The sequence below is a fragment of the Hypomesus transpacificus genome, unplaced genomic scaffold (genome assembly GCF_021917145.1).
Source record: "Hypomesus transpacificus isolate Combined female unplaced genomic scaffold, fHypTra1 scaffold_363, whole genome shotgun sequence".
Classification (NCBI taxonomy): Eukaryota; Metazoa; Chordata; class Actinopteri; order Osmeriformes; family Osmeridae; genus Hypomesus; species Hypomesus transpacificus.
In genome coordinates, this window is record NW_025813887.1 from 7,836 (window position 1) to 34,640 (window position 26,805).

At 48.0% G+C, this 26,805-nt stretch overlaps 2 protein-coding genes across 5 annotated transcripts; both read right to left on the minus strand.

Moving 5' to 3' along the window:
• Window positions 1-611: 611 nt before the first annotated feature.
• Window positions 612-13,826, minus strand: LOC124464528 (calcium-activated potassium channel subunit beta-4-like). The gene is made up of 3 exons (XM_047016413.1): window positions 13,103-13,826; window positions 3,021-3,148; window positions 612-2,021 (listed from the first exon to the last, which is right to left on the minus strand). Exons 1-3 carry the CDS (start codon window positions 13,439-13,441, stop codon window positions 1,742-1,744), a joined length of 747 nt encoding a protein of 248 aa, XP_046872369.1. The 5' UTR covers window positions 13,442-13,826; the 3' UTR covers window positions 612-1,741.
• A 2,833-nt stretch (window positions 13,827-16,659) lies between these two features.
• Window positions 16,660-25,790, minus strand: LOC124464529 (CCR4-NOT transcription complex subunit 2). 4 transcript variants are annotated; one of them, XM_047016416.1, is made up of 16 exons: window positions 25,698-25,783; window positions 24,283-24,384; window positions 23,275-23,400; window positions 22,564-22,636; window positions 21,963-22,113; window positions 21,621-21,815; window positions 21,455-21,534; window positions 21,215-21,334; window positions 20,957-21,105; window positions 20,625-20,745; window positions 20,312-20,468; window positions 19,896-19,957; window positions 19,707-19,756; window positions 18,706-18,806; window positions 18,370-18,514; window positions 16,660-18,128 (listed from the first exon to the last, which is right to left on the minus strand). In XM_047016416.1, exons 3-16 carry the CDS (start codon window positions 23,386-23,388, stop codon window positions 18,042-18,044), a joined length of 1,605 nt encoding a protein of 534 aa, XP_046872372.1. In that variant the 5' UTR covers window positions 23,389-23,400; window positions 24,283-24,384; window positions 25,698-25,783; the 3' UTR covers window positions 16,660-18,041. The 4 variants fall into 4 exon arrangements, with proteins under 4 accessions (XP_046872372.1, XP_046872374.1, XP_046872370.1 ...); XM_047016418.1 differs by lacking the exon at window positions 24,283-24,384 and having other exon boundaries at window positions 20,957-21,081; window positions 25,698-25,790; XM_047016414.1 differs by lacking the exon at window positions 24,283-24,384 and having other exon boundaries at window positions 25,698-25,790.
• Between the last annotated feature and the right edge of the window lie 1,015 nt (window positions 25,791-26,805).

Here is a 26,805-nt window from a genome sequence, read left to right on the forward strand (position 1 = left end):
AAACAGTTGGTTCAGCATTGAAGCAAATCTGCGGTGTTAAGACTTTGATATGTCATGTTCCCTGTCTAAGTGATATTGGGTGTTCACACCTTCCTTCAACAGTTTTGCTAGACCTCCCTGTTTCTCTGTTGCCGGTCCTCTTTTTTTCTCTCTCTCCCTTCTCTCCTCTCCAAGAATATCTAAGCCATTCTCTCTGATAAGCCTGGCTGTCATGGCAACCCTCGTTAGATACTGCATAATTAGAGACAGACGTCTTGACAACAAGAGGCAGATGATGACAACAATAATAATGATGAAGAGATGAGACAAGAGGAGGAGAGAGGGGCAGGGGGGATGGGATGTGAGGAAGAGGATGATGAAGAGCGTGTAACTAGGTCATCAGAGAAGGTGATCCTTAGTGTGTTTAGTCTGTTCTAGATGTAGGATGGAGCTAAGATGGACTCAACAGATTTGGGACGGTAGAACAGGTGTAGGACGGTTGGAAAATGTGAGTGGAATGATGTACAGTTCACCCTCCTTTAAAACAACACACTCACATTGTGATTGTATGTCTTCATTTTTATTAAAAGACCTATATCAGGCACTATTCATCATTTGAACTCCAGAGAATTAGCTTTTGAAAAGCTTGTTTCTTCGATCTCGGGACCACACTGAGCCTGCTAGAAGCCAAACGCACTCTGCAACTACTGCAGTCCCTTGCTGCACTCAAATGTTAGCATATGGCTTTAAGTACGAAATATCATTCATTTTAAGCTTAAGGACAAAAAATGTCTTACATTCTGTCATACAAATACAGAGAAGCTACATGGGTGATAGAGGAGACTGAGAGATCATTTTCTTTGGAGCAGAGTGTCACGGGTCATGTGGATAACAGTTCATACATGGAACAGTTGAACACTTTGGATCCCAAAAGACAGCTCAAGGGATACACGGCGAAAACAAAAGTTTGCTACTGTGGCTTAGAAAAAAACAATCATTTTGTGACATATCACAGGAAACGAGAGAAAGAGAGAAAGGTGAGCCATGAGAGAAATATTCAGAAGATATTTTCAAGCGTGTGCAGTTCTACAGAGTCTTGAAGGGCGTGCTTCTGAGGAGAATCCAGGGGTTCTCTTCCACAGCTGGCGCAGGAGCGGGTGCTTGTATGTGGTCTGACAGTAAGAGATGGACCAGCAGAGTAATACAATCTTCATTATCACAGAGACACAGACCAGCAATGTCTATACACACACAGAGAGACAATACAACAAGCAGCAGTGGTTTAGAGGTATGCTACAGACAGACCACCAAAATCCGAAAAGCGGAACACACACAGCAATGGGACATGTCTCTACGGCTATGCCCCCAAAACCAGGGCACAGCGGGCGTCAGCTACCGGCATCCTCAGCTAGCTACCCACCTAGAGGAGCATTGACCTTGGTTAGTGCTGTATTAGACCTGGGTGAAGTCCAGGTGACACGAGCACACCCTTCTTCTTCTCTCCATTCAGAAGAGTTCAGGTTTCATCTGCAGTCACGTGGACGTGTCTGACCCTGTCTAGGAGGTTGTTACTAGGTGCTACATGTTCGCAGTCTTCATCATCCTCCTCCACGGCATCATCATCATTATCATCATTGTCGTGAACAAAACACACAAGTTCTAGTTCAATGTCCCGGCTCTATGTTCCGTTGTTGCGTTAAACCCACGTTCTAGAACGGCGTTGGGAGTCTTGCATGACCTGTCCCCGTGGCGATACCGCGTTCTAGTGCTCGCGGTCGCGGCGTCGGACCGGCACGGCGAACAGCGGCAGGGTGCGTGTGGAGGAAGCGGGGTTCACATGCGTCTTGCCTTGTTGGGAGGCGTCGGCCACCTCGTAGGAGCACTTCCTCTTCTGGAGGGCTTCGGCTCGGACGGCTAGGCTCCGCGCGCAAACAGTAAGGAGCACAATGAGCGTGCCCACCAGCAGGCTCACCATTGGCCAGAGGACACAGTGGAGGAGGACGCTGGAGTCGTGGGAACGACGCCAAAGGACGTCATCTGGCCTGCAAGAGGGGGGGGGGGGGGGTGAGGCGGGGGAGGGCGGTGTGAGGAGGGGGGAGGGGGAAGGAAGGAAGGAAGGAAGGAGGAGGGAGGGGGTTAGACAGAAGTGGACAGGGATGGATACACGTAAATACAAGTAAGGATAAAACTTAGCAACAATAAGCAACAATCATGTTTGAGGGGCAACTTGTAAGATTAGCTTGCGGTTCCCTCCCAGCCTTTTAAAATGGGTTTATAAAGTGCAAGCCCTCCAGAACATTACCCCTGTCATCAGTCTGGAGTAGCCGGTACACAAAGTGCAGACTAAGAGTATGTAAGGCAGTCAGTCAGGCTGGGCCTAGTTTATTATGTGCATATATTAGACAAGGCCTGGCTAAGCAGGGCAACGTGAGGCTGACAAATGGGGAGGGGGGAGGGAGAATGGGAGGAGTGAGGAGAGGTCTATAGGGGTCTAACTACTGCCAACACTGCAGCACCTACTGCAGAGGATAGAGAAAGACAGGCAGAGAGAGAGACATAAGGAGAGAGGCAGAGAGACAGGCAGAGCAGAGAGACAGACAGAGCGAGAGAGAGAGAAAGAGAGAGAGAGAGAGAGACAAAAGAGAGATAAGGAAGAGAGAAACACACCATTCCATGAGGTTGTCATGTGACATTCTACTACGCCACCTGGTCTCCCTGGTAACGTCACACTGTCAGAACTTCTCACATCTCTCCTCCCAAGTCTCCTAACCCAGAAATAGATGGTGACACACACAAACACTCTCTCACACACACACACACACATAAACACACACACACACACGTATTTGCTCCCACACTCCATCATTGAGGCCTGGCCTGGACAAGCTCAGGTCCCTGGGTGAAGTCAGGAACAATACGTGAGTAACAGAGTAGACTCTAGTCTGGATGGTTGTGCTCTTTCTGTCTCTGGGACTGGACCGTGTGTCTGTGTGTGTGTGTGTGTGTGTATGTCTGTGTGTCTGTGTGTGTGTGTGTCTCACCGTCTCTGCTGGTTGAAGAAGCAGGTGAAAGACTGGGAGCTGACCTCCTTGGTCCAGTAGTCCTCCCACCAAAGAACGTTCTTCTGGTTCTTCTGGTTGTCTCGCTCGCAGGGCGGAACGTACGAGCACTGTGTGCAGGGAGCAGCAGGGACAAGAAACAGTGTTACACATCGGACCTGCAACACAAACCCCTGGACACACTGTATACAATACTACACTCAAATAATAGTATAGAGCTACGAGACTGTTGGAAGCTAGTTTCACAATTCTGCACTACTGCCTTACATGGTCTTTTCTAAACATAGTCTAGGGTTCTCTGACTCAGAGCACTGTGTGAAGCCTGAGACAGGTTTCAGCAGCTGTCTCTCAGCCTGTGTGAAGCCTGAGACAGGTTTCAGCAGCTGTCTCTCAGCCTGTGTGAAGCCTGAGACAGGTTTCAGCAGCTGTCTCTCAGCCTGTGTGAAGCCTGAGACAGGTTTCAGCAGCTGTCTCTCAGCCTGTGTGAAGCCTGAGACAGGTTTCAGCAGCTGTCTCTCAGCCTGTGTGTGTGTCACCGTCTGGAGGGCCCTGTCAGACAGGACCCTGAGTGGGTCTGTCTGTGTGTCCAGCCCAGCCACAGACAGACCCACTCCTTCAGTACAGGGTGAAGATATCTCCAGGGCAGCAGCCTCTAAGCCTCATGATGGGTCATATACCAACAGGGCGAGACACACAAACACACGCGCACACACACGTGCACACACACGTGCACACACACGCGCGGCCTGATTGGAATCCTGCCAAGGTTCTTTCACACCGGGGCATCAGGGTTTCTGTGGAAATGCTCTGATTACGGCTGGGTTACTTGAGGAGGGAGCCCTTTGTGTGTGTGTTTGTGTGTGGATTTGACATGCTTGGAGGTGGTTCAGAAAATACTGCCTGTCTGAGTCATGCCTTGAACAATTACCTCTCCTTTATGAATGAAACAAACAGATACAGCATGTCACATAATTTGGAGATCGTCCAGTGGCCATGGTGATGGTACTGATGGTGTGCAATGCACACTCAGTTACGTAACATCAACCTGTCACGCAATGTCATTGCGGCAAGACTCTAGTAACTAGGATTACTGTAGGTCACTGCCTGAGAGAGAGAGAAAGTAAGAGAAAAGGATTATCTTTTGACCCTAACCAAGCCCCCCCCTACACACACACACACACACACACACACACATACACTGACACTCTTCTGTTCAGAGCTGTGCAGCTCTAAGTGCCTGATGATGCCTGCACTCTGCTCTGGCCTGGCATTAGGAGAGATTGAGAAAAGCTGTGCGGGGCCTCTGCCAGCCTGGTGACCCGTGGCCCCGTGGCCGTGTAGCGCTGGCAGGCCACACTCTCTCTTGGCCTGGCTGGTGGACGAGCTCATCCTGATGGTGCAGAACTGCCCTGGAACCATTCTGTCTCCACATCATCCACTCTCCATACCTGCCTGTACCTCAGCTTTACTCTAACCTCTCCTCCGCTCCTTCCTACTGACAAGCACATGTGTGTTTGTGTGTGTGAGAAGCTGTGGGTGTTGTGTGCTATAGGGCCAGCATGAGAAAGGACTGGACACCAAAGCAGTCTCCAGATCCACTCCCACACTAATCTGGTTGGAACAAACAAGAAGAAAATGACATTATTATTTTACAGAGGAAGGACAGAGAAAGGATAGCTTGAAAAATAAATGCAGAGAAAGAGAGAGAGAGAGAGAGAAAGAAAGAGACAGACAGAGAGAGAGAGAGAGAGAGAGAGAGAGAGAGAGAGAGAGAGAGAGAGAGAAAGACAGAGAGAGAGAGAGAGAGAGAGAGAGAGAGAGAGAGAGAGAGAGAGAGAGAGAGAGAGAGAGAGAGAGAGAGAGAGAGAGAGAGAAATTGCCAGCTCAGCAGTGTTCTATATTCAATGGAGACCAAAAGGATCTGTTCCTGTCCTATACCAGCTAATTCATCTCAGATCTCCTCTCTTTTCCTCTCCTCTACTCTCCTCACTTCCGCCCTCCCTACCTGTCATCCTGTTCCTCTCCTATATTTCCGTCAAAGCTCCCTTTACATCTCTCTCTCCATCCCTTCATCCCTTCATCCCTTCTTTGTCCCTTTCTCCTTCCCTGTGTTTCCTCTCCCTGAGGTTGAATGAAAGTGACACAGATGAATCAGCAATTCCTTTCTGTACCCTGTCTTTTCCATCTTCCTTTTTACCATAATATTCTCCCTTAACCTGGTGGTTAGCAGGACTCATGAGAGGTAGTTGATCCCCAGGGAGGAAAGCTCCTGTCTGGGCAGAGAGGGAGACTGTGCCCCCTGGGAACTCTGGAGCCCCTGCCTGTTCCTTATTAACGGTAATTAGCTTACTTAGGCAGAGTTACAGGAGCTAGACACACACACATGGAAACACACACTGCACACACACACACACACACACAGGTTACTCTCATTAACCGTGAACCTCAGCCCAGAGGAATCCCTCATCCATCCCCAATCTCAGTGATTCAATCTCTGCCTCCTAACTGAATAACACATCTATCATGACAACATATGGAGACTTGGATGAAAAGAACAGCCACTCCTGTTTAGAGGATTATATCGGGACAGAACACTTGTTTACGCATAAGCAGTAACACACACACACACACAAATAAACACACACAGATGAGTCAACAATGTGTGTCACAACACACAACTCTCTTCAAACACAGCATGTAGATAGTCCTTGACCGGTCATTGTGTTTGTCTGTTTGTTTGCTTGTTTGTAACCCCTATCATAATATTGTGGGACAAGTTGAATATCAAAGCGTTTGCCCTGAAACAACCTGGTAGAAAATGAAATCCACTTCTCTCTCTCGCCTGCTCCCCCTTCCTCTGCCTCACTCCAGCTCTATCATTTCTCTGTTTAAGACAATGGCTACGTCTGTCAACTTGTGTCTCTATGTTACTTGTAGAGTAATTACCCATGAACGCCTGGGGCAGCCATTACCAAGTGTCACCCTGCTGGCTTGGTCCTGATGGCTCTAAATCAACCTCCAGGATTATTCACATCTAGTTATTATTAGTCCGTCTGTGTATAATCATTCAAATTTGTCCCTGACCGGCAGATGGAGACCCAGTCCCTGGAACACACACACACCCATTCACACACACACACCCATTCACACACACACACACCCATTCACACACACACACACCCATTCACACACACACACCCATTCACACACACACACCCATTCACACACACACACCCATTCACACACACACACCCATTCACACACACACACCCATTCACACACACACACCCATTCACACACACACACCCATTCACACACACACACCCATTCACACACACACACCCATTCACACACACATACACACATGCTGCTGCATTTGTATTTGGGTGTACTCTGAAGCAGGCAGCCTCTCTCTTTCTCTGTCTCTGTCTCTGTCTGTCTCTCATTGAAAGATCACAGTACAGAAATACCAGGGTAGCAGTGAGCTGCCAATCAGAAACCACATGACAAAAAAGAGTAGTAGAAGTATGATGATGGTGACCTTTCAGAGAAAGTAGCTTTTCTCTGAGTTTTCTTTTGACATCACTGTCCCCTGATCTCTGCAGTCTCAAAGTCTCTTTCAGCCTTTTGGACAATAGACAGGGAGAAAGAGAGAAATAAGATTGAGGTCTGTGAGTGAGTGTGAGTGTTTTGCAGGGTTCTGCCTGGTGCTGTAGATCGTGTGAATGAGACAGGTCATGTAGACATGGCCCCTGAGAAACTCTCACAGCTCACATATATCAGAACTGGGAATGACTGTCTTTCCCCTGCGGAGACTAACGCGCGCATACACACACTTTGTCGGAAGATTGGATGTTGAGAAACAGAGATTACCTCAACCCATAAACTCTCTATCTCTCTCTCTTTCTACTTATAGTGCCATTAGGTCAAGTCACACAGTCATTCAAAGAGAATTTATAACTCGGGACACTCAAATATGGAGCCCCCTTTATCAATAAATTAGACACACACACACACACACAAACACGCACACACAAACACACACACACTGAATGCTTGTTTGCACATACACACGCAGCATGAAAAGCAAAAGGAAGCGTTTGCAGATCAAGGCTGATCTCTCGGTTCCTCTCGACAGCCTGAGGAACAGAATCGATGGCCGGTTGACTACAAGTCTCCAGGAGATCTTACATCGAGGTTAGATCACAGTGCCTCCCTTTCACTTTCATTTACTCTGAACTATCTTAAGAGCCTGGTTACTGGAGGATGATTGACCTCAATTAATCTGCTTCTCCCTCCCTCCCTCCCTCCCTCCCTCCCTCCCCCCCCCTCCCTTCCTCCCTCCCACCCACCCCATTCACTCCTCCTTCCCTCATCCCTTCATCCTTAAGGGGGAGGAAAGACTCATTCGTTTGCTGGAGGTTTAACATATTCAGCATGACAGAAGGCAGACACTTATCAATATGATCTCTCTCCCTGCACGCGCACACACACACAAGCACACATGGCACTCCCTCTGAAGTGAGTGACCCTGTGTAAAATGGAAATGGGCTCCACCACCATCGATTCAAATGGATTCAAACAAAACCTAAAGAGAGATCAAATTACTTCTTCTCTCTGCCAATGGTGCTACTTTTCCACTCTCTCTCCCTCACACTCGCAACATTAAGAAAAGGCCATAAATGCCAGTGGAATGAATCACATCAGTCCTAGAAATTCCATCAGCACATAGCAGAGACAGTGTACACACATACAGGGCTTTGAGGCGGGTGTAAGGACGTGATATATAGCACAGACAGATACTGGAGTGGACTAGCGGTTGATAACCGCACACACACACCATGCCACACACACAATGCGACACACAATCACACCATGTAACACAAACAGCACTCATCTGGATATTTCCAGTTGTCTCTAGAACAAGAGTTATAATCTGAGAGGGAAGGTACATAGCCAGACAGAAAAACACAGATTGACACATCTGGAATGTAATCCCAACCATCGAAATCCCTTGTTTGCCTCTTATCTTCTCTCTTCAGAAGCCAATTTAAATCCTTACTTGGGTGGGCGGTCTACCTCTCGTACTGTAAGTACAGAGTCGCAGACTGGAGGAACTTGAGAGGGAGACAGATGGGAGGTAGGAGAAGGCAGGATTCCATTCTCTGCAGAGAGGGTGTGTGTGCGCGCCCGTGTGTGTCTGTAGATGTGTGTGTGTGCTAGTGTGCGTGCGATATGTGTGTATGAATGCTATCACAAGACCACACTGATGTGGCAGGGTTTGCACACTTGCACATGTGGCCCTTGGATGTGGCATGAATCTCCATTTCCTGGTACTGGCTTTGTGATTGTATTTGACGCTTGAGCTAGGCATCCCAACCTTGGTCCCAGTCTCTGGTCAATGAAGTGGAGGGAAGTTCCGACGTGAGCCGATTCCCTAAACGCTCTGCTCTCCATCCATAAGAGCTCTCAAAATCTCCTCAGCTTGTGATTAAACGGTGGTCACATCGACCACCTCTGTGTGGTTATCTGCCTGTGTGTGCGTGTGTGTGCATTTGTCTGTGTGTATTTGTGTTTGTTTTTTGTGTTTGTGTGTTTATTCCTATCGATGTATTGTACCTGAGTATATGTGTGTGTGTGTGTGTGTGCATTTGTGATCATGGCCTCAGAAAGTGTTCAAGGTTGAAGGGTCTCATCTCCTTGGGAAACTTCAAGTTATATCATAGTACTCTGTCGGAAAAAGAAGAGCAGCTATGTTGTTAGCACTACCGCTGGAAAGGTTGACAGGGACTACACTTACACAGACCCACACACACACGGACATGCTCTGACAAGCGTGAATGAGGACACTCTAAGATTGTCTTTTTACAATCCCATTTTGTTTTCAAAAAGAGTTCAGCTTTGTTGAGATAGAGAACAAATTGCTCTCTGCTACTTGTCACTTTGAGGCTAAGCAACAAGGCAGGGCACAGCCAATGGACCATTTAGAGTATGGATCAACACAACAGAGTCTCATTTAAACCTCCACACCCTGGTTATTTGGGAATGTGTGTGTATGTGTGAACTGTGTGTGTATGCGTGCATGTGCATGTGTTTGTCAGCTTCGATGTAGTCACTCAACAACAACTCAACAACATTTACAAACCATCCGTCTGTCTGTCCGTCTGCTTCAACATCAACAGCCAGTCCTGCTTTATAGTGTTACCATGACAATAAGATAACGTAAGATGGCGCGGGAAGGAGACATGCTGTTCCGTGATTGGTGAACATGTGGGGAGCTCCAAACCAGCTGACGTTTGTGTGTGTGTGGTAGAGGCAGACAGTGTGTGTGTGTGTGGTAGAGGCAGACAGTGTGTGTGTGTGTGGTAGAGGCAGACAGTGTGTGTGTGTGTGTGGTAGAGGCAGACAGTGTGTGTGTGTGTGTGTGTGTGTGTGGTAGAGGCAGACAGTGTGTCATTGTGTGTGGTAGAGGCAGACAGTGTGTGTGTGTGTGTGTTGTAGAGGCAGACAGTGTGTCAGTGTGTGTGGTAGAGGCAGACAGTGTGAGGGTGTGGTAGAGGCAGACAGTGTGTGTGTGTGTGTGTGTGTGTGTGTGGTAGAGGCAGACAGTGTGTCAGTGTGTGTGGTAGAGGCAGACAGTGTGAGGGTGTGGTAGAGGCAGACAGTGTGTGTGTGTGTGTGTGTGTGTGTGTGTGTGTGTGGTAGAGGCAGACAGTGTGTCAGTGTGTGTGGTAGAGGCAGACAGTGTGTCAGTGTGTGTGGTAGAGGCAGACAGTGTGAGGGTGTGGTAGAGGCAGACAGTGTGTGTGTGTGTGTGTGGTAGAGGCAGACAGTGTGAGGGTGTGGTAGAGGCAGACAGTGTGTGTGTGTGTGTGGTAGAGGCAGACAGTGTGTCAGTGTGTGTGGTAGAGGCAGACAGTGTGAGGGTGTGGTAGAGGCAGACAGTGTGTGTGTGGTAGAGGCATACAGTGTGTCAGTGTGTGTGGTAGAGGCAGACAGTGTGTGTGTGTGTGTGGTAGAGGCAGACAGTGTGTGTGTGTGGTAGAGGCAGACAGTGTGTGTGTGTGTGTGTGTGGTAGAGGCAGACAGTGTGTGTGTGTGGTAGAGGCAGACAGTGTGTGTGTGTGTGTCCCGTTCTAATGTCACATCAATCAGCGGTTCCACAGGTGCTTTAATCAAGTCATTACGACCCCAACTTCCCAGGAGGCGTTGCTCTCATTACCCCTTTTTCCAAAAGGTCAACTGACCTCCAGAGACAAACCAACTACTAAGGCTGTTGATGACATAGACCTTCATTCATCTGCCCCTCGATCTGCTCCCTCACTCTACTCCTTTTTTCTGTCCTCTCATCTTTTCTTCCCTTGTTCATACACCTAGCAGGGATCACTGGAATGTTCGTCCTGTCCTCTGTCCTGTCTTCTGTCCTGTCCTCTGTCCTGTCCTCTGTCCTGTCCTCTGTCATGTCCTTCTCGTCCTGTCCTCTGTCCTGTCCTCTGTCCTGTCCTCGGTCCTGTCCTCGGTCCTGTCCTCCGTCCTGTCCTCTGTCCTGTCCTCTGTCCTGTCCTCTGTCATGTCCTTCTCGTCCTGTCCTCTGTCCTCTGTCCTGTCCTCTGTCCTGTCCTCTGTCCTGTCCTCTGTCCTGTCCTGTCCTGTCCTGTCCTGTCCTGTCCTGTCCTGTCCTGTCCTCTGTCCTGTCCTGTCCTGTCCTGTCCTGTCCTGTCCTCTGTCCTGTCCTCTGTCCTGTCCTGTCCTGTCCTCTGTCCTGTCCCGTCCTGTCCCCTGTCCTGTACTCTGTCCTGTCCTCTGTCATGTCCTTCTCGTCCTGTCCTCTGTCCTGTCCTCTGTCCTGTCCTCTGTCCTGTCCTCGGTCCTGTCCTCTGTCCTGTCCTCTGTCCTGTCCTCTGTCCTGCCCTCTGTCCTGTCCCGTCCTGTCCCCTGTCCTGTACTCTGTCCTGTCCTCTGTCCTGTCCTCTGTCCTGTCCTTCTCGTCCTGTCCTCTGTACGCTACTCCTCATTTTCCTTCCTCTTCTCTTTGTGCTGCCCGGCAGCTCATGTACAGTGCAGACCCAGTCACAGCTGAGCGATGTCATTATCTGCAATTATCATTTAATCAAGCCTAATCAAGTCTATAGCCAACCCTTCATAACCACTTCAACTACAAGGCCATCGTCTCCACTCCCCCTAATGCCGCTTCAACCCCCCACCCTGTCTCTCCTCCTCTTCACCCCCCCCCCCCCCCCCAACACCACCTCTATACCACTTCCTTCCTTCACGTACTGTACCTGTCGGTTCATCTTATTTGAGAAGGAAGGACTGAGAAGTGGGGGCGGGGCTTGGAAGGACTTGAACATAGACACACACACGTACACGCACATACACGTTTCCTCTTCTGTGGTGTAATCAATGAAAGCATTTTTAGGACAGAACTTTGACCCTGGAACCCACTTAATTGAAGTGCTTCCTCCAAATCTATATAATCACATGTTCCTCCTCCTCTGCCCTCAGACTAACTATTCAGCTCCCTTTAAGGGATACAGGAAACAGCAGCCCTCCTATTTAGAATGGTGCATGTGTGTGTTGGCAGTTACAAATCGCTGAGGGATCCTTAGTGACTAAGAGGCTGTTTTTGTCCATGACAGCTTTTCACCTTAACTTCCACAGTCTTTAGAGACTAACTAATCTGTTTTGTTTGCCTCTATCAAACCAAGGCACACACACACAAACCCCAAACACACACACACACAAACATTTGGAAAGCAACAATCAATATCAGCTGTTTTAAGAGCAAGTCACGCATTGAAGTTCTCACAGTCCACAATCCTTAGTCACGACAAACAGAAAACCCTTGGTTGGGACTGAGACAAGCCGTCCCTGAACAGTGCTGCAAAAACCTCCACTATCCCAAAACCTTGGATAGTGGTTTGAGGCCAAAGTATAGACATACTGCATCCTTTCAGGTTTACAGATTCAGTCCCATTTATGGTCACACACCCATCCGAGGGATTGCCTCCCGTGTATCCTTTGAACGATTGCTTCTTTTAATTTGGGAGGGCTGTTTCAGTGAAGTCCTGTGTCTATATCCGCTCCAAACCCTGCCCTCTCCTCAGACCTGGGTGTGGACCAGGGGAGGTAGCCTCCTGCCTCTCTGCAACACGTGCGGCTAAGTCTGCCGGCCGTTACCATGGCCGCTCCTGGCCGTTGCCATGGCAGCCCAGCAAATATAGAGAGATGTGACAGGGGGTTGGGGAGAGGAGGGTGCTGTGTGGTTACCATAGCGCCGGGGGTAGAGGGGATGAGGGCTTACGGGCGTGACGTCGGTGGAATGAGGTCTGTTAGTGAGAGCAGAGAGAGAGAGAGGACAGAAGGGAGGGAAGGATTTGGGGGTGAGGAAAAGGTGAGGTGGTGATGTGTGGGGGTGAGGGGATGAGGGGGAAGGTTCTAAGGAGGATGAGGACGGGGGTGAGGAGTGCTGGGACAGAAAGGGAGGACGTTTTGGGGGATCCGTAAAGGAGGGGGTGACATACATGGGTGTGAATGCCCAATAGTAGACTTGACACTGGATGATCACACATGTGTGTTCTATTCTTTGAAGTGTGAAAAAGAAAGCTGCAGTTCAGCATACATACAAACGCATATACACACATATATAAGCACACACACAGACACACACAAATGCACACACATATATAAGCACACACTAAAACACTTTCATTCAGATTTTTCTCCAATCTCTGGTCCTTTCATCCATAGTGCCTCCCTCATTAGGACTCATTTGCACCAGGCTGCGATGATTCTGACTTCATGAAAGTTTAACTTGTGAAACACTGAAACGTTTATATCCACTATATCATATTTAATGTTTTTTATTTGTTTGTTTTTTAAGTCTTGACAAGACTGTAAAAAAAGTATTCAATTTTAATTTGTTTAACTAAATCGCTCTTCCTACTGATTTGGTCAGCTAACAGTTGAGAAACTTGGCATCCCTAGCCTCATGTTGCCCATTAATCATGATCATTCTACAATCACCACCGAGTGACCGAGATGGTCGCCTTTTGAGGACTCACCTTTGGATTGAGCACCAACTGCTGTTCGTCAAAGTGGAGGAGAGCTACAGAGTTGGACTCGGAGTTGTTGACAAAGATCTGAAGGCAGGGATACAGGGACGTGCCCTTGCAGTCCGCCCCACACGTGAAGACGCATTCGAACATCTCCTCCGGCCGGAGCACGGACACCACGGTGCAGTTGGAGGGCTTGCTCTGCATGCTCTGGAGGGTCGGGCTGAGCCAGCAGAAGCCGAGAATGAAGAGAGACAGAATGCCGCAAACTATAAGAAAGAGTCCCAGTCGAATACTCTTATCTTCCGCCTCCGAGTACTCGTATGAAACCCTCATTTTCGCCATCATTCCTGGTCCGTGCGTCTAACTAGCTGCATGGATGAAAAGATTGTGAAGCGATGGAGATGGGCGCGTCTGTTATATCCGGCCAGCCCAATAGGAAGCCCCAAATAGGAGCTATTTCTTCTTCAAAACTTCCCTTTGCCACTCTCTCAGCTCTCTAGTCTCTGTGGTCTGCCGCCCGGTGTCAAGAGAACTTGGCAAAAGCGGAGTCGCCAGTGCTGCCCTGCCCCCTCCTCTTACGCGTGAGGTTTCTGATGCATATCTCGACGCTCCGTCCAGATTTGGACTTTGTTGAAGCTGTATGTTGCATCTGGGATTAGGTAAGCCTCTTATGCAGAAATAGCACGGGGTTCTGAGCAAATATGTGCCCTTGCCTTGGATGATGTGCGCTTCTGTCTTCACTGCCTCCACTACGCCGCACGGACAGTAGGCTCCGACTGGCCGGATAGAGACTGCTCTCTCGGCCGGCCGAAGCTCTGGCAGCGAGCCTAGCGAATGGCGTGCCAGTAAGACTATCAGGATGAAAGTTGAATGTAGTCTACTAACAACCGATTACATTTATACAAGGGCTCAAACAGCTGAAAGAAGGGAAAGACACTTGGGCACTGGCGCGTCGCTAAGGGCCTTTAGAGATGGACTACAGCGGACCTGTTGAGTCAGTATAAGCTTACCTAGATGAAGAACGTCTTCAATCTGTGATTTTGTCTACCCAAATTGCCACAAGCATGATCAAAAAGAAGCATTTCGCACGAGGATGTGACATCACAGTTTGGCACAAACACAGAGATTAGGCCTTATCCTACGTCCAGATATATAAAAAAAAATAATTATGCGAGCGGTTTTATTGCCTTCGCCGAAGCAGCGATTAGGCAAAAGCATCGACATGTAGTACACGTGCCTGAAAGGCCCGTCTAGGTCACATCTGTTCTTTTCCTCGACATGTTCTTAAACTGTTACAGAACCGAGGTCCTAATCTCCAGTAATTCTGCTCATGTCTAACCCCACAGCTATTTGCTTAGAAAATAAGTTTCAAACGAAATGTTATAAAAGTCTGATTTTAAATCAACTTTGAATTCCATTCTGACCATTCTAGGGATATGACATTGGAATAGGCAAGTACAATATACTTTCCCTGAAAACATTCATTTTCATAGTGACCTATTACGTACAAAGCACAAAGACACCTAACCGGTCACAACCTATCAGGAGAGAGTATCAGTCTCTTTCCTCAGGGGTTAACAGTTATTCTGAAGCTGCCAGACAGACAGGCTACTCTGGCAGATCTACAGGGGCTGTCATCGGGTGAGAGGAGAAAGGAGAAAAGGGAAAGGGGCATGACTGTGTGTTTGGTGGACAAAGACAAAGACAGACACAATATGTGTGTGTGTGTGTGTGTGTGTGTATGTGTGAATTTGTGATTGATTTTGATAGTGTGTAAGGTAGCTCTGGGAGAGGAGTGAATGATGTCACCTATCCTCCCTTGACACTCAATGATTGTCAACAGACCTGTACATCCTGTCAGCAGACCTACATTGCCATCAGACCACAACAGTACACTCTCGGTGGGAGAGTCAAGAAGATGGGCCTTAATGTTAACTAAAGGAGACTCCTGATCCAATATGTCACATTTGCTTGCTTCAGGCTTTAGGTCTGGTCTGTACCTAACACTGCTGGCACATGAAACCAATTCAGTTATATTTTGTATTGTATTGTAGGCTATCTATTCTAGTTGAATGTATTCGGTTCCATTTCAACTGTTGCTATGGCCTGGCCCTTGCCCTCTGAGAAAACTTTGGTCTGTGCTTTGTCTCTGTCTTTCTGTCTTTCTCCAGGAGAGAGGAGCTTCCCTGCCTGCAGCTGGGACTCTGCTATGTGGGTCAAGATGTTTTCTGCACAGCCTCTTCAGATATTTCTCATTAGCACACAGACTGGATAGAAAATGGACTGTGAAATAGGATGTCCTATACCCTCTTGCATATTTATCGTGTAGAAGTAACAGTGTGCTAGTTTGAGAGAAGTGTGTTTTGTTTGCATGTCTGCGTGTATGGTCCCTTTCAACTGGCTTCGTACTTGCTAATGCCATCAGAGAGCTGGGTCACGAGACTGTCCTCTTACTCACACAGCGCTCCTTCAGTAGGCCTATGTAAAAAGGTAGGATTGTTTTCCGCCAACCGCGCTAGGCAGTGGCTGTGCTGATCGGCTTCTGATTATCTGCTGGTCCAGCGTGTTCACCTCATCCCTCAAATATAGGGAACCAGATATTAAGCTGATATTTGGGTTTCTTAAAGAATATTCTGTTTATGCCCACAGTCCTACAGTCGGTCCTTGGCCTATATGTTTTTTAAACTGTAAATCTTAGGCTATTGGTATAGTCTACCGGCACTCCCTTTAGATGAATACTCTACCCGTCGTACGTTTATTGTTTCGATATTTTATATTGAGGACCAGTTTTATTACCGTATTATATTTTTAGTGCTCTCACCTTGGTCTCACAAGGAATGGGATGGCAACAAATCATCGACCGACACACAAGGCTTCTGGTAAAGTTATTGTCTCCGTGCAGTTCTCGGCTCTGCACTGTGCCAGCTCTGTTATTTTTCTGGCCGGTGCACCGCTGGAAAGTGGTTCAGCTTTTTCAAAGGAATTCTCGGTGAGTTATTACGTCCCAGAGAAACACCAACTTTAATTTGCTTTTGCCTAATTGCAAATATTTGCAATTGGTTCCCAGAACAATTGGATAGCTTATATTATTTCTTCAGGTTTAATCTTGAAAAGCTACGTAATTCGGACCTGAAATGCTTCCACGTATTATTTAATCAACCAATTGGGCCTTCATATGAAAATAAGAGGGGTTTGGAGAGTGAAATATTACCCTATTGCAAGTCCACCTACTCTTGACTGTCCAAAAGATGGCGCTATGTACGTTCTAAAGTGTTAGGGAGCATTAGGCTAATAAGAGTTCTTTGAATCAGACCTAAGACAAAACCAAAGAGATACTTTTTTAAAGTCAAGGCTTTTTTCTTGACCAGTCACGGATCTCAATTTCAATCAAAATGCATAGCAAAGCAAAGTTAAAATCAACAATTTCTCACATATCCAAAAAACGTAAACTCCAGACATAACCTGTCAGAAATGCCATACACACAGAGCATATCCAGGACAGGCTTACGACTTCATTACAAAATCAAGCAGTAGGAATTATAAAATACAAGATCAGTTTGTTCTCATTATCATAATTTTTTTTTATTTGTTTTTCTTTTCCTATGAAAAGCTGCCGTTGAAAACAGCCAAACGTCAAAGTGCCTCAGTCCTTCTGCTCCAATCATATCCCTCCACACGGGTCACATGGGTATGGTTGTCCATGGCTCACTCAGCGTCTGGCTCTAGTTGTGTTGTCGCCGTGATTGTTATTGTTGTCCAATTGTCAGGTCAGGTGTTCAGGCATGGCCCCTGGTCAGGTAGTTTCAGAACAGTCTGGTTGACACTGCCCCCTACGGGTCTGTATTGCGTCCACGCCGACCTCATAAAAACGAGGTACAGCATGGCAACTTTTTCTCTTCTTTAAGTTTTTTTTTTGCATTTTACTTCTCCAAAATAGATGTCATATATATAATATATACACATTCGTACATACATGTCATTTTTTTGTGTGATGTCCCCAAGAAAACTTAAAAAAGGACAAAGAAACAAAATGTACACATCTATTACAAAATTGTAACAACGGATGAGAATGGGGGCACGTCCAGGAACTGAAACCTGCAACCTCCCACACATAGGTGTCACTCTCTGCTGTATACCAGAGTTGGGGAGATACATTCAGGGAGGAGAGGAGTGAAAACGTGAGGATGAAAGGAGGGAGAAAAGAAAGGAAAGAAAGAAAAAAAAAGTGTGCTTGTTCAGAGGTGCTTGTCTTTTTGGAATTTAATTGTGGTGAGATTGTGAGTGTTGTTACATAAGGAATCCACAAACATCTTTTGTGTTCTTTTATTACGAAATAGTGCTACAATGAACATTGCATTTTCACCTGGCCTCTGACTGTTTTGTTTGTCTGTGCTATAGGAAGGTAGGAAAGTGGTGAGGTTTGATTTCCATGTTATTGTCTCTGAACACCATAGAAACTGGTACGACTCTGTCACTGTCAGAGTTTTTAGGTAGGTCTGGAGGTGTGAGTGTGTATGTACAGCTTTGTGTGTGTATGTAATGGTGATGTCCATTGTCTGGCCTCATATGTCTGTCTGTTCGTTTGCAAGGAGGCGTAAACCAAAGTCTGAATGTTCAAACGACAACAAAACAAAAAATGGGAAAAGGAAGAGAGACAGAGAGAGAGGAGGAAAAGAAAACAAAAATGTTAAAAGAAAGCGTCTGTTTTTGGGCAGCACATCGTTCTGGGGAGGCGGGCACCTCTCCGAGCCAAAATGGCGGAGGGTGGGCCTATCTGAGTCCTGATTGGCCGATCTGTCGTTAAGGAAGGAATAAAAACCATTGGAGCCTGAGCCAATCACAGGAGTTTCTGCAGCTGCTGCGGTCGGGGATTCACTGAGTGACGGGCCAGGACAGCCACTCCCTTGTGGGGCGTGGGCGGGATTGAGCAGCCAGTCAGCCAATCTTAGAAGGCTTGCTGGGCAGGGTTGTAGTTGAAGGTGGAGGGAACATGAGGACGCTCTTCCAGCTTGTCGTATTCCAGGTGGAACTCCTGAAGGAGGAACAAGCATGTCAGTATGTCACTCACACATACTCTCCCTCTCTCTGCCTCTCTCTTAAACACACATACTCTCCTTCTCTCTGCCTCTTTCTGCCTCTCTCTCAAACACACATACTCTCCCTCTCTCTGCCTCACTCTGCCTCTCTCTCAAACACACTTCTTCCGAAAACCCTCTCAACTCCCTCTCAAACACACTCATCCGTAAACTCGGATGAGACAGGGGCGTTGTTACCTTGGCAACCTTCCTCCAGTTAAGACAGTCGAAGAAGTAGTACGTGCCCCTCTCGTAGGCGTTGGTCTTCAGTGTGGGCTCCATGCCCGGCGCCCGTGTGATCCACACCCGCTCCTCCTTGTGGTACCGCCAATCCCGGTTGAACCTGATTGGACAGGGCGGTCAGCTATGGGTTACATGGCTGAAGCTAATTAGTCCGAGAAATTGAGGTGAGAGTCAACGGGTGGAGCTGACTGCATCAGAACAGACAACTGTACAAAAGAGCAGTGCCACTGATGGCCTGCAGTGCCCCCATCGCCCTGCGGAGGGCGCCAGCTAGCTGTGTGGCATACTTACAGTTCGACTGCAGCCAACAGCTGTAGCAGGTCTCCACCGTTCATGTAGTAAAGGTAGAACAACAGGTCCTCGCCATACCTCGACAGCTTGATAGCAGCCAGCTACACACAGGAAGGAGGATAGAGAGAGGACAAAGACACGGAGCGGGGAGAAGGGGGAAACAAGAGATGAGTCGAACGTCGCTCTCTGCCCAGCCAGCAGCCCTCTCAGACAGCAACACCCCTAGCAGCAGCTCCAACAGAGGCCTCAGCGGCGGCCTGCTTCGCAGCAACAGCAGCCCAGCAACATGATGAATCAGTGCCCTTAAGGTCTAGTCATGCCAATAGAAAGGGGTTGCACTCAACTCTGCAGAGCGCCCAGTCCTACAGTCCTACACCTATCCCCTGGTGAGATAAAAGCTGGCTGGCTGTCACTAGTGCACACAGACAGGGCAGAACAGATCACACTGTTAGCTGGTCCCGCACTAGACCGGCTACAACCACCACTCTGTCACGCTACGCCCAATCAACTCCAGATCAATTGAGTTGCAACTAAAAAAAAACTCAACACATCCGTTGTGTTTGATCAAGACATCCCTGTGCCGTCGACATGGTGAGAGCTGAAGTCATCTTCCTACTACACAGAGCTGCTTTCAGTGTGGTCCGGACTGCAATGTCAGGTTGCAGTCGGACATTTTAAAATACAGTTAAGATGTAACTGTATGTATTGTATGTATTGAGAATCCACGTAGATGAAAGACCAGGTGAATTCATGGCAGTGTGATTTAGTTGACTGTAGAGTGGTGGTCTTTACAGCTCTTATTAGATTTGAAGAGGCCATTCGACTTGAAAGATTTCAGGATGAATCTGTGCAACTAAAAGCAGTTTGGAGCACCAACTTCTCTTATTCCAATGAGAATGGTAACGTTATTGGAAAATGACAATATTGTACAAAGGGTACACCATTATCCTATTTTTGTTTTGTTTGTGAAGTAATTGTGTGTTGTGTTTGCAAGCACCTACCTTGTCCCTTATGTGAATGTTGGTTAAATACTCAGATGGAACATGGAAATCTGAAAGAGAGGATATAGAGAGGAAATGATTTAGTCAATAATACTACGAGCCACTTTAAAAGGAACCTCCAGACTGGAGAGGGAGTCTCTGGTGTCCTTCCCCAGTTCTAGGGCACCCTTCCAGGGCAGGAGAACTCACCAATGTCCTGGGGTCGACATGGAGCCGAGGCCCATGGAGATGCAAACTTGGGATACAAGTTTCTGTAGAACAGAGCAGAGCGTTAAGCCTGTCATGCTGCCCTGTCATGTCAGCTACAGGACTACAACACCCACCAACCCAACTTGACACCTCCGAGACATCAATCTACCCTGCATCTGGCCTGACACAGCAGCCTCAGCTCCCATTGGCCACTAGTCACACTCTGACCTATCAGTGCTGCAGATGATCTACTGGGGCAGGGCAAGGTGCTCTGGGACACACACAGGGATTAGCAAGACACCAGAGGCTTAACAGTGATCTCTAAAACACACACACACACACGAGTGAAACTGCCGACTGGAGTGTCTGAAGGGATGCCCCTTGGCTTGCGGGCCCTGGGTTTGAGGTGTACTTACTCAGGTGAGTTGAGGTTGAGGCCCAGGGTGGTGAGGTCGCTGCCCAGGGCCAGGTGCACCATGCCAGGGTCCGTCTCCGCCGCCCTGATGAACGTCAGCAGGCCGATCATCCCAAATTGGTCTGTTACCATCCCTGAGGGAATGTTCGTCACCCGGCCTGGCTCCCAAACACAAACACACACACACACACGTTTCATTGTGATGCTCACCGACACACAGTTTTGCTTCTAGTTTAGTGTTTTGAGATGGCTCGTGTGTGGTGGAGAACTGGGTTGTGATTGGTGCAAGTCGGGGAGAGGGGGCGGAGGCTCACCGTCAGGTAGCACCTGGATTCCTTTTTTCTGCTGGTTGTTGCTAGGCGCCGTGGAACCCTTGTCTCCGGGGAACTTGGGGCCGTCTGTGCTGGACGAGCTCTTGCCTGAAGAGTTCAGATTCTGCAAAGGGAGACAAACAGTCCGGTCAGCGTGAGAGGAAGAGACGTGTGTGTAGAATGACTTAAGTGAGAGAAAGCGTGAGAGAAGAGGGAGAGAAACAGAGACTGAAAGTGAACAAGAGAGAGAATACACGAGGGAGAAAAGTAGAGAGAATGAGAGAATGCCAGCTCGGCAGGTAGCAGCACAGGGTCTGGGTGAGAGAGCTGCTGACCGTCTTGCTGTCGTCGCCGGCCGACGTGGGGTCCTTGTAGTTGGGGCCGGGCAGGGCTGGGAAGTCCTCGTTGTGGATGGAGAAGTCCTGGCTCTGTTCACTCGACGGCTTGGTCACCATGCCAACTGGTGAGGGATAGTATAGCGAATCTTCAGGGAAGTATGTTAGCGATAGCAACGTTGAAGTGCATGCTTTTCCCACCCCCCCACCCTCGCCCGAATGGTATCTCCCTCTTGATGACACACAAACAGGGCTCACCATAGGGGGCCCTCCCTGCCAGAGGGTTTAGGAGAGGCGTAGGGTTCCCTTCTCTTCGACTCCTGTCTGCAAGCGCGGGGAAGTCCGACAGGTCCAGCCCTGTCACGTTCTCGCTGCCGTCTACACACACACACACACACACACACACACACACACAAAACCAACAGTTACACACTGACGAACAGATGGGCAGACTTGCAGCTGAACTGTACCAGGGAAATATGTGCGTGTCTGTGTCACCTGTGCCATTGAAGATGTTGGTAGATAATGAGTTGTTCATCCCAAACGCTGGATTCCTGTTCATACCAAACCCCGACATGCTGAAACACAAAACAAACACTCGTTGTTACACACCAAACAAAAGCTGGAGCAACACACTCCATCTGAGGTGCGTGTGTGTGTCTACCTGTTGATGGTGAAGGGTTGCCGTGACTGCTGCTGCTTGGGCATACAGATGATGCTGGGTGAGCTCCTGTTGGGGCTGCCCAGCCCTGAGCTGCCCATGCTGTTGGTCCTGCCTCCCCCCATGCCCGGCCCCGCCTGGCCCCCCCCAACCTGGCTGTGGTTCAGCATGTTCCTGTTGCTCATCGGCAAGATGCCCCTGGAGGGACAGGAGAGATGAGTCACAGGAAACATCCCATCCCAATCCACTTCAAAAGGGAGAGGAGGGTTGTGTTTGTACAGACCTCCGTTTGAAGAGTTTAGTCATACCCAAGGGGTGTGTGGGGTTTGGCGTGTGGGGCCCTACCTGCTTGGCGAGGGCGGGGTGTGGAGGGACATGGTGGGCACCCCTGTCGTGGGGGGCACGTGGCTGGGCAGCTGGGAGCTCTGCTGCGGTAAGCTGCGGCTCAACTGAGGAGTGCTGTTGTTCATGCCCCTCATAGGAAAGCCTTGTGCACCTGGAGAGGAAGGGACACACACACACACACACACACACACACACACAGTCAAACACGTGCGCCAGCCCTTTAACACAAATCACAACACAGACTCCCCGCCAGACCATTGTTGTCTTTCTGCTCTTTTCTATTATTGTTATTATTGGTTGTTGTTCTGCCCTACTCTTCCTTGCTTCCTTTGTCAGCATGTAGGGTGGTTACTGCCAGCTTTAGTCCTGGCCTCAGAGGTGAAGTTACTCCCCTTGTCTCTGTCTCTGTCTCTGTCTCTGTCTCTGTCTCTGTCTCTGTCTCTGTCTCTGTCTCTCTCTCTCTCTCTGGGCAGAGTAATGATGTCTATCCAGGCACCTCTTTCTATCGGGTAACCAAGGCAACAACCCCCACACACCTGCCCACAGGCCTTTACCACTGGTACACGATATTATCAACGTGTGTGTGTGTGTGTGTGCTTACTTTGTGGGCCGTATAAACTGGCTCCGAGCTGCGATAGTTGACCTGACGACGACGGGGATGGAGAAGCCAGCATCTACAAGGAGACAGAAGAAAACACACACACACACACATTAGTCACAGCCTTCAACCTGACCCACAGCAGTGGAGGCGATCTGAGGAGATGAGATCATTCTTCTCCAGCCTCGGATCCAGGATGGAGCTCATAAGTAACGGCTGGGGTGAGAGGCCTTCTGGCCAGTGCTGTCCACAACAGAGCAGAGCGCCATCATGCCATTCCTCCCCAGGCTTCTCCAGCACAGCGACCTGACCCTCAATCTTCTCCACACCAGCAGACAGATCTCTGGGCAGCCTGGTGTCACACTCACCATCCCCAGACCAGTGTCTGGTGAGCAGCACTGACCTGACCTAACCCTGAAAGCATCATTCCAGCTTGGCATGGCTTCGCCCTAGACAGGGCCAGAATGTTCACACAACAGGCCTGGCCAGGAAGAGAACCAGATCTTTTGTCTGACAGGCTGGGACTGAGAGCAGAGGACGGAGGGGAAGAGTCTGCTGTCACTCTTCCTCTCTGAGCTCCACAGCCAGGGAGACCAGACAGCCAGACACCTGACCACCCAGTGGGGGGGGGGGGCGGACAGTCTGTGTGTGTGTGTGTGTGGGAGGGGGGGGGGGGGCATGGATAAGGGTTGACCATTCTGGAAGGAAACTCACGTCTTTCTCTGAGCGATGAGGGAACATGGAGGGCTGGCCGTAGTATATGCTCTCATCTGGGTAGTCACTTTCGACCCCCTCTACAAACTTCTTTCTTGTTGTGGGAGTATACATGCTGTATGTCACCTGCAGAGGGGGGAGAAAGGGAGAGGATTACAGCTGACTGCACCGTTCAGTCCCTCAGCCCCGTGTGTCCAGAAACCTCTGGCTGATCTTGCCAGAGGCTCCGGGGGGTCCAGTCACAGCTGTGCCAGGTTGGGGTGGCGGAGGAGTTGGCAAGGTCAGCTGACTCTGCAGAGAATTAAGGGAATTTGACTACCCCATCTGTGTGTCTGTCTGTCTGCCTATCAAGAGGCAAGCCAACAGGACGGTCATATCAATGGACAACAGAGCCTTGATCCATCCACTCCTTCAACCTACCCATCACTCAATCACCCCCCCCCACCCCACCCTCACGGCTCCCTGACTACACAGTTCCTGTTCACACAATATCCTGCACATGTGGTGTGCTATTACACACACACACACACACACACACACATGCACACACACACAACATCACATTTGGATTTCTGTCTAGTAGCTTTAAGTTGCAGTTAGATCAGTACTGGGAGGGGTTGAAATTAATAATCAACTCGTAGTTCAGTACATCTATCTAATATTCTTGCGTGGGTTAGTAAACATGTACTTAATACACTGTACCATTGGGCCTGCACATCAACAGATCTACAAATCAACAAGGAACATTTAGGAATGCAAGGTAGCTTTAAATTAAACGAAACACAACTTGTCAAAACCTACCACGTGGAAAGGTGGCCATGTATTTTCAAATGTGAAACACTGAACCAACATATGAGGATGTTTTAGCCATTACAGACACCCTGTGGACCTCTAGTCCATACATCCATTATCCACTGATGGAGGAATCAATACCGCTCCACTGGGAATTTCAACAATGAATAGAGCATCTATTATAGACTACTGTACTTGACCAAACACCACCATTACCTTAGATGTGAGTGGAGACAGCTACCCGTGAGACTGGCTGATGCAACGAAATAAACCTCAGCGAATAAACCCAGATTCACAGATTAGCCTTGAACATGGAGCCTGGGAAATTAAAACACTGTCACTGACACTGTATAATCAAAACATTCACAAACACAAACCCACACAAGACCAGGCTTAACGTGACTGGGTGAGAGTGAGCACACGGATATTGTGAACGAGATACAATCTCAATGACTATCCTTAACGGTTCGATATGTCATAAATACGCGAAAGTTGATCAAAATAAAACGTCAAATATATAGCTAATCATTACTCTAGGCTTTTGTACATTCAAAACAACTTGCCAGTACTATCTAGCACGGTGGCGAGTCAGCTCTGTACGAAAAACAAATTAACAAAAGAGGACATGATTACTATATCTGGCCAACACATTTCAACTTGCTAAGTAACTAGCCAGCTAGAACGCAAACAATGGTATGCATTAGGTAGGCTGAGCTACGTAGACTAGCTTGAATGTTTAGGCTACATTGAATGGTTCTGTGGTCACAGCCAGCACTAGCACTGATAGCACAACTAACTAGCAAGTGACAACGTATAAACAGCAGATGTAAACAACAACCCAGCTAGGTAATGTGGCTAGCAAACTATTACTCGTTGCACTAAATAGGAATAGCTAATTTAAGGGATGCTAACGAAAGTCTGCACAGTGAACGATCTAGCTAGTCTAGCTAGCCTCTACCACTGAGCTAGCTAGCTGTTGAAAACTGCAAATAAGTAGGTAGCAATTTTGTTAACAATCTTGATATCATTACAGCAACCAGAAGTAACATGTGGCTAGCCAGTTCACTGTACAATATTAATAATTCAACAACTTTAAAGTATAAGCAATATTCACACCACTACCTAGTTGCTAGATATAGCTGTCATAGCCATCGAGATATCAGTCGTTAACTGTGAAGCAAGGCTCGCTAGCTACGTAGACATTTGAGGATCAACATTAGCAATTCCCCAATCTTCAGACAATACATCAGAATGAAAAATGACCTACATGAGGTGCTGACTAGCTATCTAGTTCAATTACTGTTGAAGCCAGAGGTACCGATCGTTAGCTATATATACTTAGCTTTAGCTAGTTAGTTAGCTACAACGCTAGCTGTAGCTGTACTGTGTCTGTGCTGAACGAGTTGGGCCTGCTCCGCCTCCGTCTAGGCTCTCTCGTCTCGCAATTTGTACAGCCTCAGACAAAAACCAACAGCGGTGAACCAAACGATCGGATTAAACCCTACCAACCTGGCTAATTTCTTCCTACCAGGCATCGCTGGAAAACGTAAAAAGTAATGTTTCACATGCAATAGTTCCCCGGTAGACTGACGACGGTATATTTGAAGGAAAAAAACAGGAAAAAAACTCACCGCATTAATTTCTCTTCTCCGATAATATCCAAGATGGCTGTGTGTTGGTTCGACTGTGGAGGATGCTGGGATGCTGGCTGGACAGCTTTACCCTATGACCTGTTAGTTTCAACCTCCAAAACAATCTCAAGTTGGTTTGGCGTGGGAAAGGATGCAGAGATAAATAACTACTTGTATTGTTATTTGTATAATAGCCAGTAATATGATATCAGCGCCTAATAAAAATGTACATGTTGTCGAAGATGTCCTGGGTCGATACGCTCAGTGTAATTGTGTTCGTGTGTGTCTTCGAGTCTGCTAAAGACATACTTTTAATGATAAAGATAGACACAGGTCCATTAATGATGAATGATCGATTCCAAATTGATTGGAGAGGTAGCTCACATCAAAAGGATTCACATCACATTATAAGAAAGGGTCCAACCTTCATTACTTTTCGCCTTTTATCGGTTGTGGGCACTGGGCAGGTTAGGATACTGCCTATTTGCAGACAGGCTAACCTTTTCCATATGTGGAATAGCAGGTACTCTCTGTGATCACAGTAAGCAGAAGGATTGGAGGCCAGAGGGTGCTAACGCCCTCTACTGGTAAGAAAAGTAATTGCTACACATTAGTCAATTACAGTCCAGTGGATTACAAAGGCCTCCATGCATGTCCTAGATCATTTGTCATATCATATGTATATCCGATAACGTTACGCATTAATGCATGCTGGCTGACCTCCCTCACTGTGTAGGTCACATATGCAAGGTTATTGTGAGCTCCATCTCATTCTCAAGTTAATTCACAGTCTCCCCACTGTTTTCAGCTTCGTCTTTGGTCGTCAAGGTGAAACTGGAGCTGTGATCTCATTCATCTTGTCACTGGAGTTTCCTCAATGGCATGAAAAAAAAGAAGCTTACTATCTTATGATCCTGTCAATCAGGAAGTCTCTTAGTGAAACATATCGACAGTGAGTCATCCTATCCTCTCTACATGCTGGCTGTCAGGGAGACAAGGTGAGCATGGACCGGACCAGGATTAGCTGAATGGTACAGGGCTGTCAGTCCAATCCTACACAGGTGTAAAGAACACCACATTATGAATGGCTGGCGTCACACACCTGTGA

Coding starts and splice junctions, on each gene's coding strand:
- LOC124464529 (XM_047016414.1), bottom strand. CDS start 23,388: ATGTATACTCCCACAACAAGAAAGAAGTTTGTAGAGGGGGTCGAAAGT. Junction 22,637..23,274: donor CTCATCGCTCAGAGAAAGAC/GTGAGTTTCCTT, acceptor GTCTCCTTGTAG/ATGCTGGCTTCTCCATCCCC. Junction 21,535..21,620: donor CAACCCTTCACCATCAACAG/GTAGACACACAC, acceptor TTTGTGTTTCAG/CATGTCGGGGTTTGGTATGA.
- LOC124464528 (XM_047016413.1), bottom strand. CDS start 13,441: ATGATGGCGAAAATGAGGGTTTCATACGAGTACTCGGAGGCGGAAGAT. Junction 3,149..13,102: donor AGTTGGTGCTCAATCCAAAG/GTGAGTCCTCAA, acceptor CCCTGCACACAG/TGCTCGTACGTTCCGCCCTG. Junction 2,022..3,020: donor TTCTTCAACCAGCAGAGACG/GTGAGACACACA, acceptor CCCCTCTTGCAG/GCCAGATGACGTCCTTTGGC.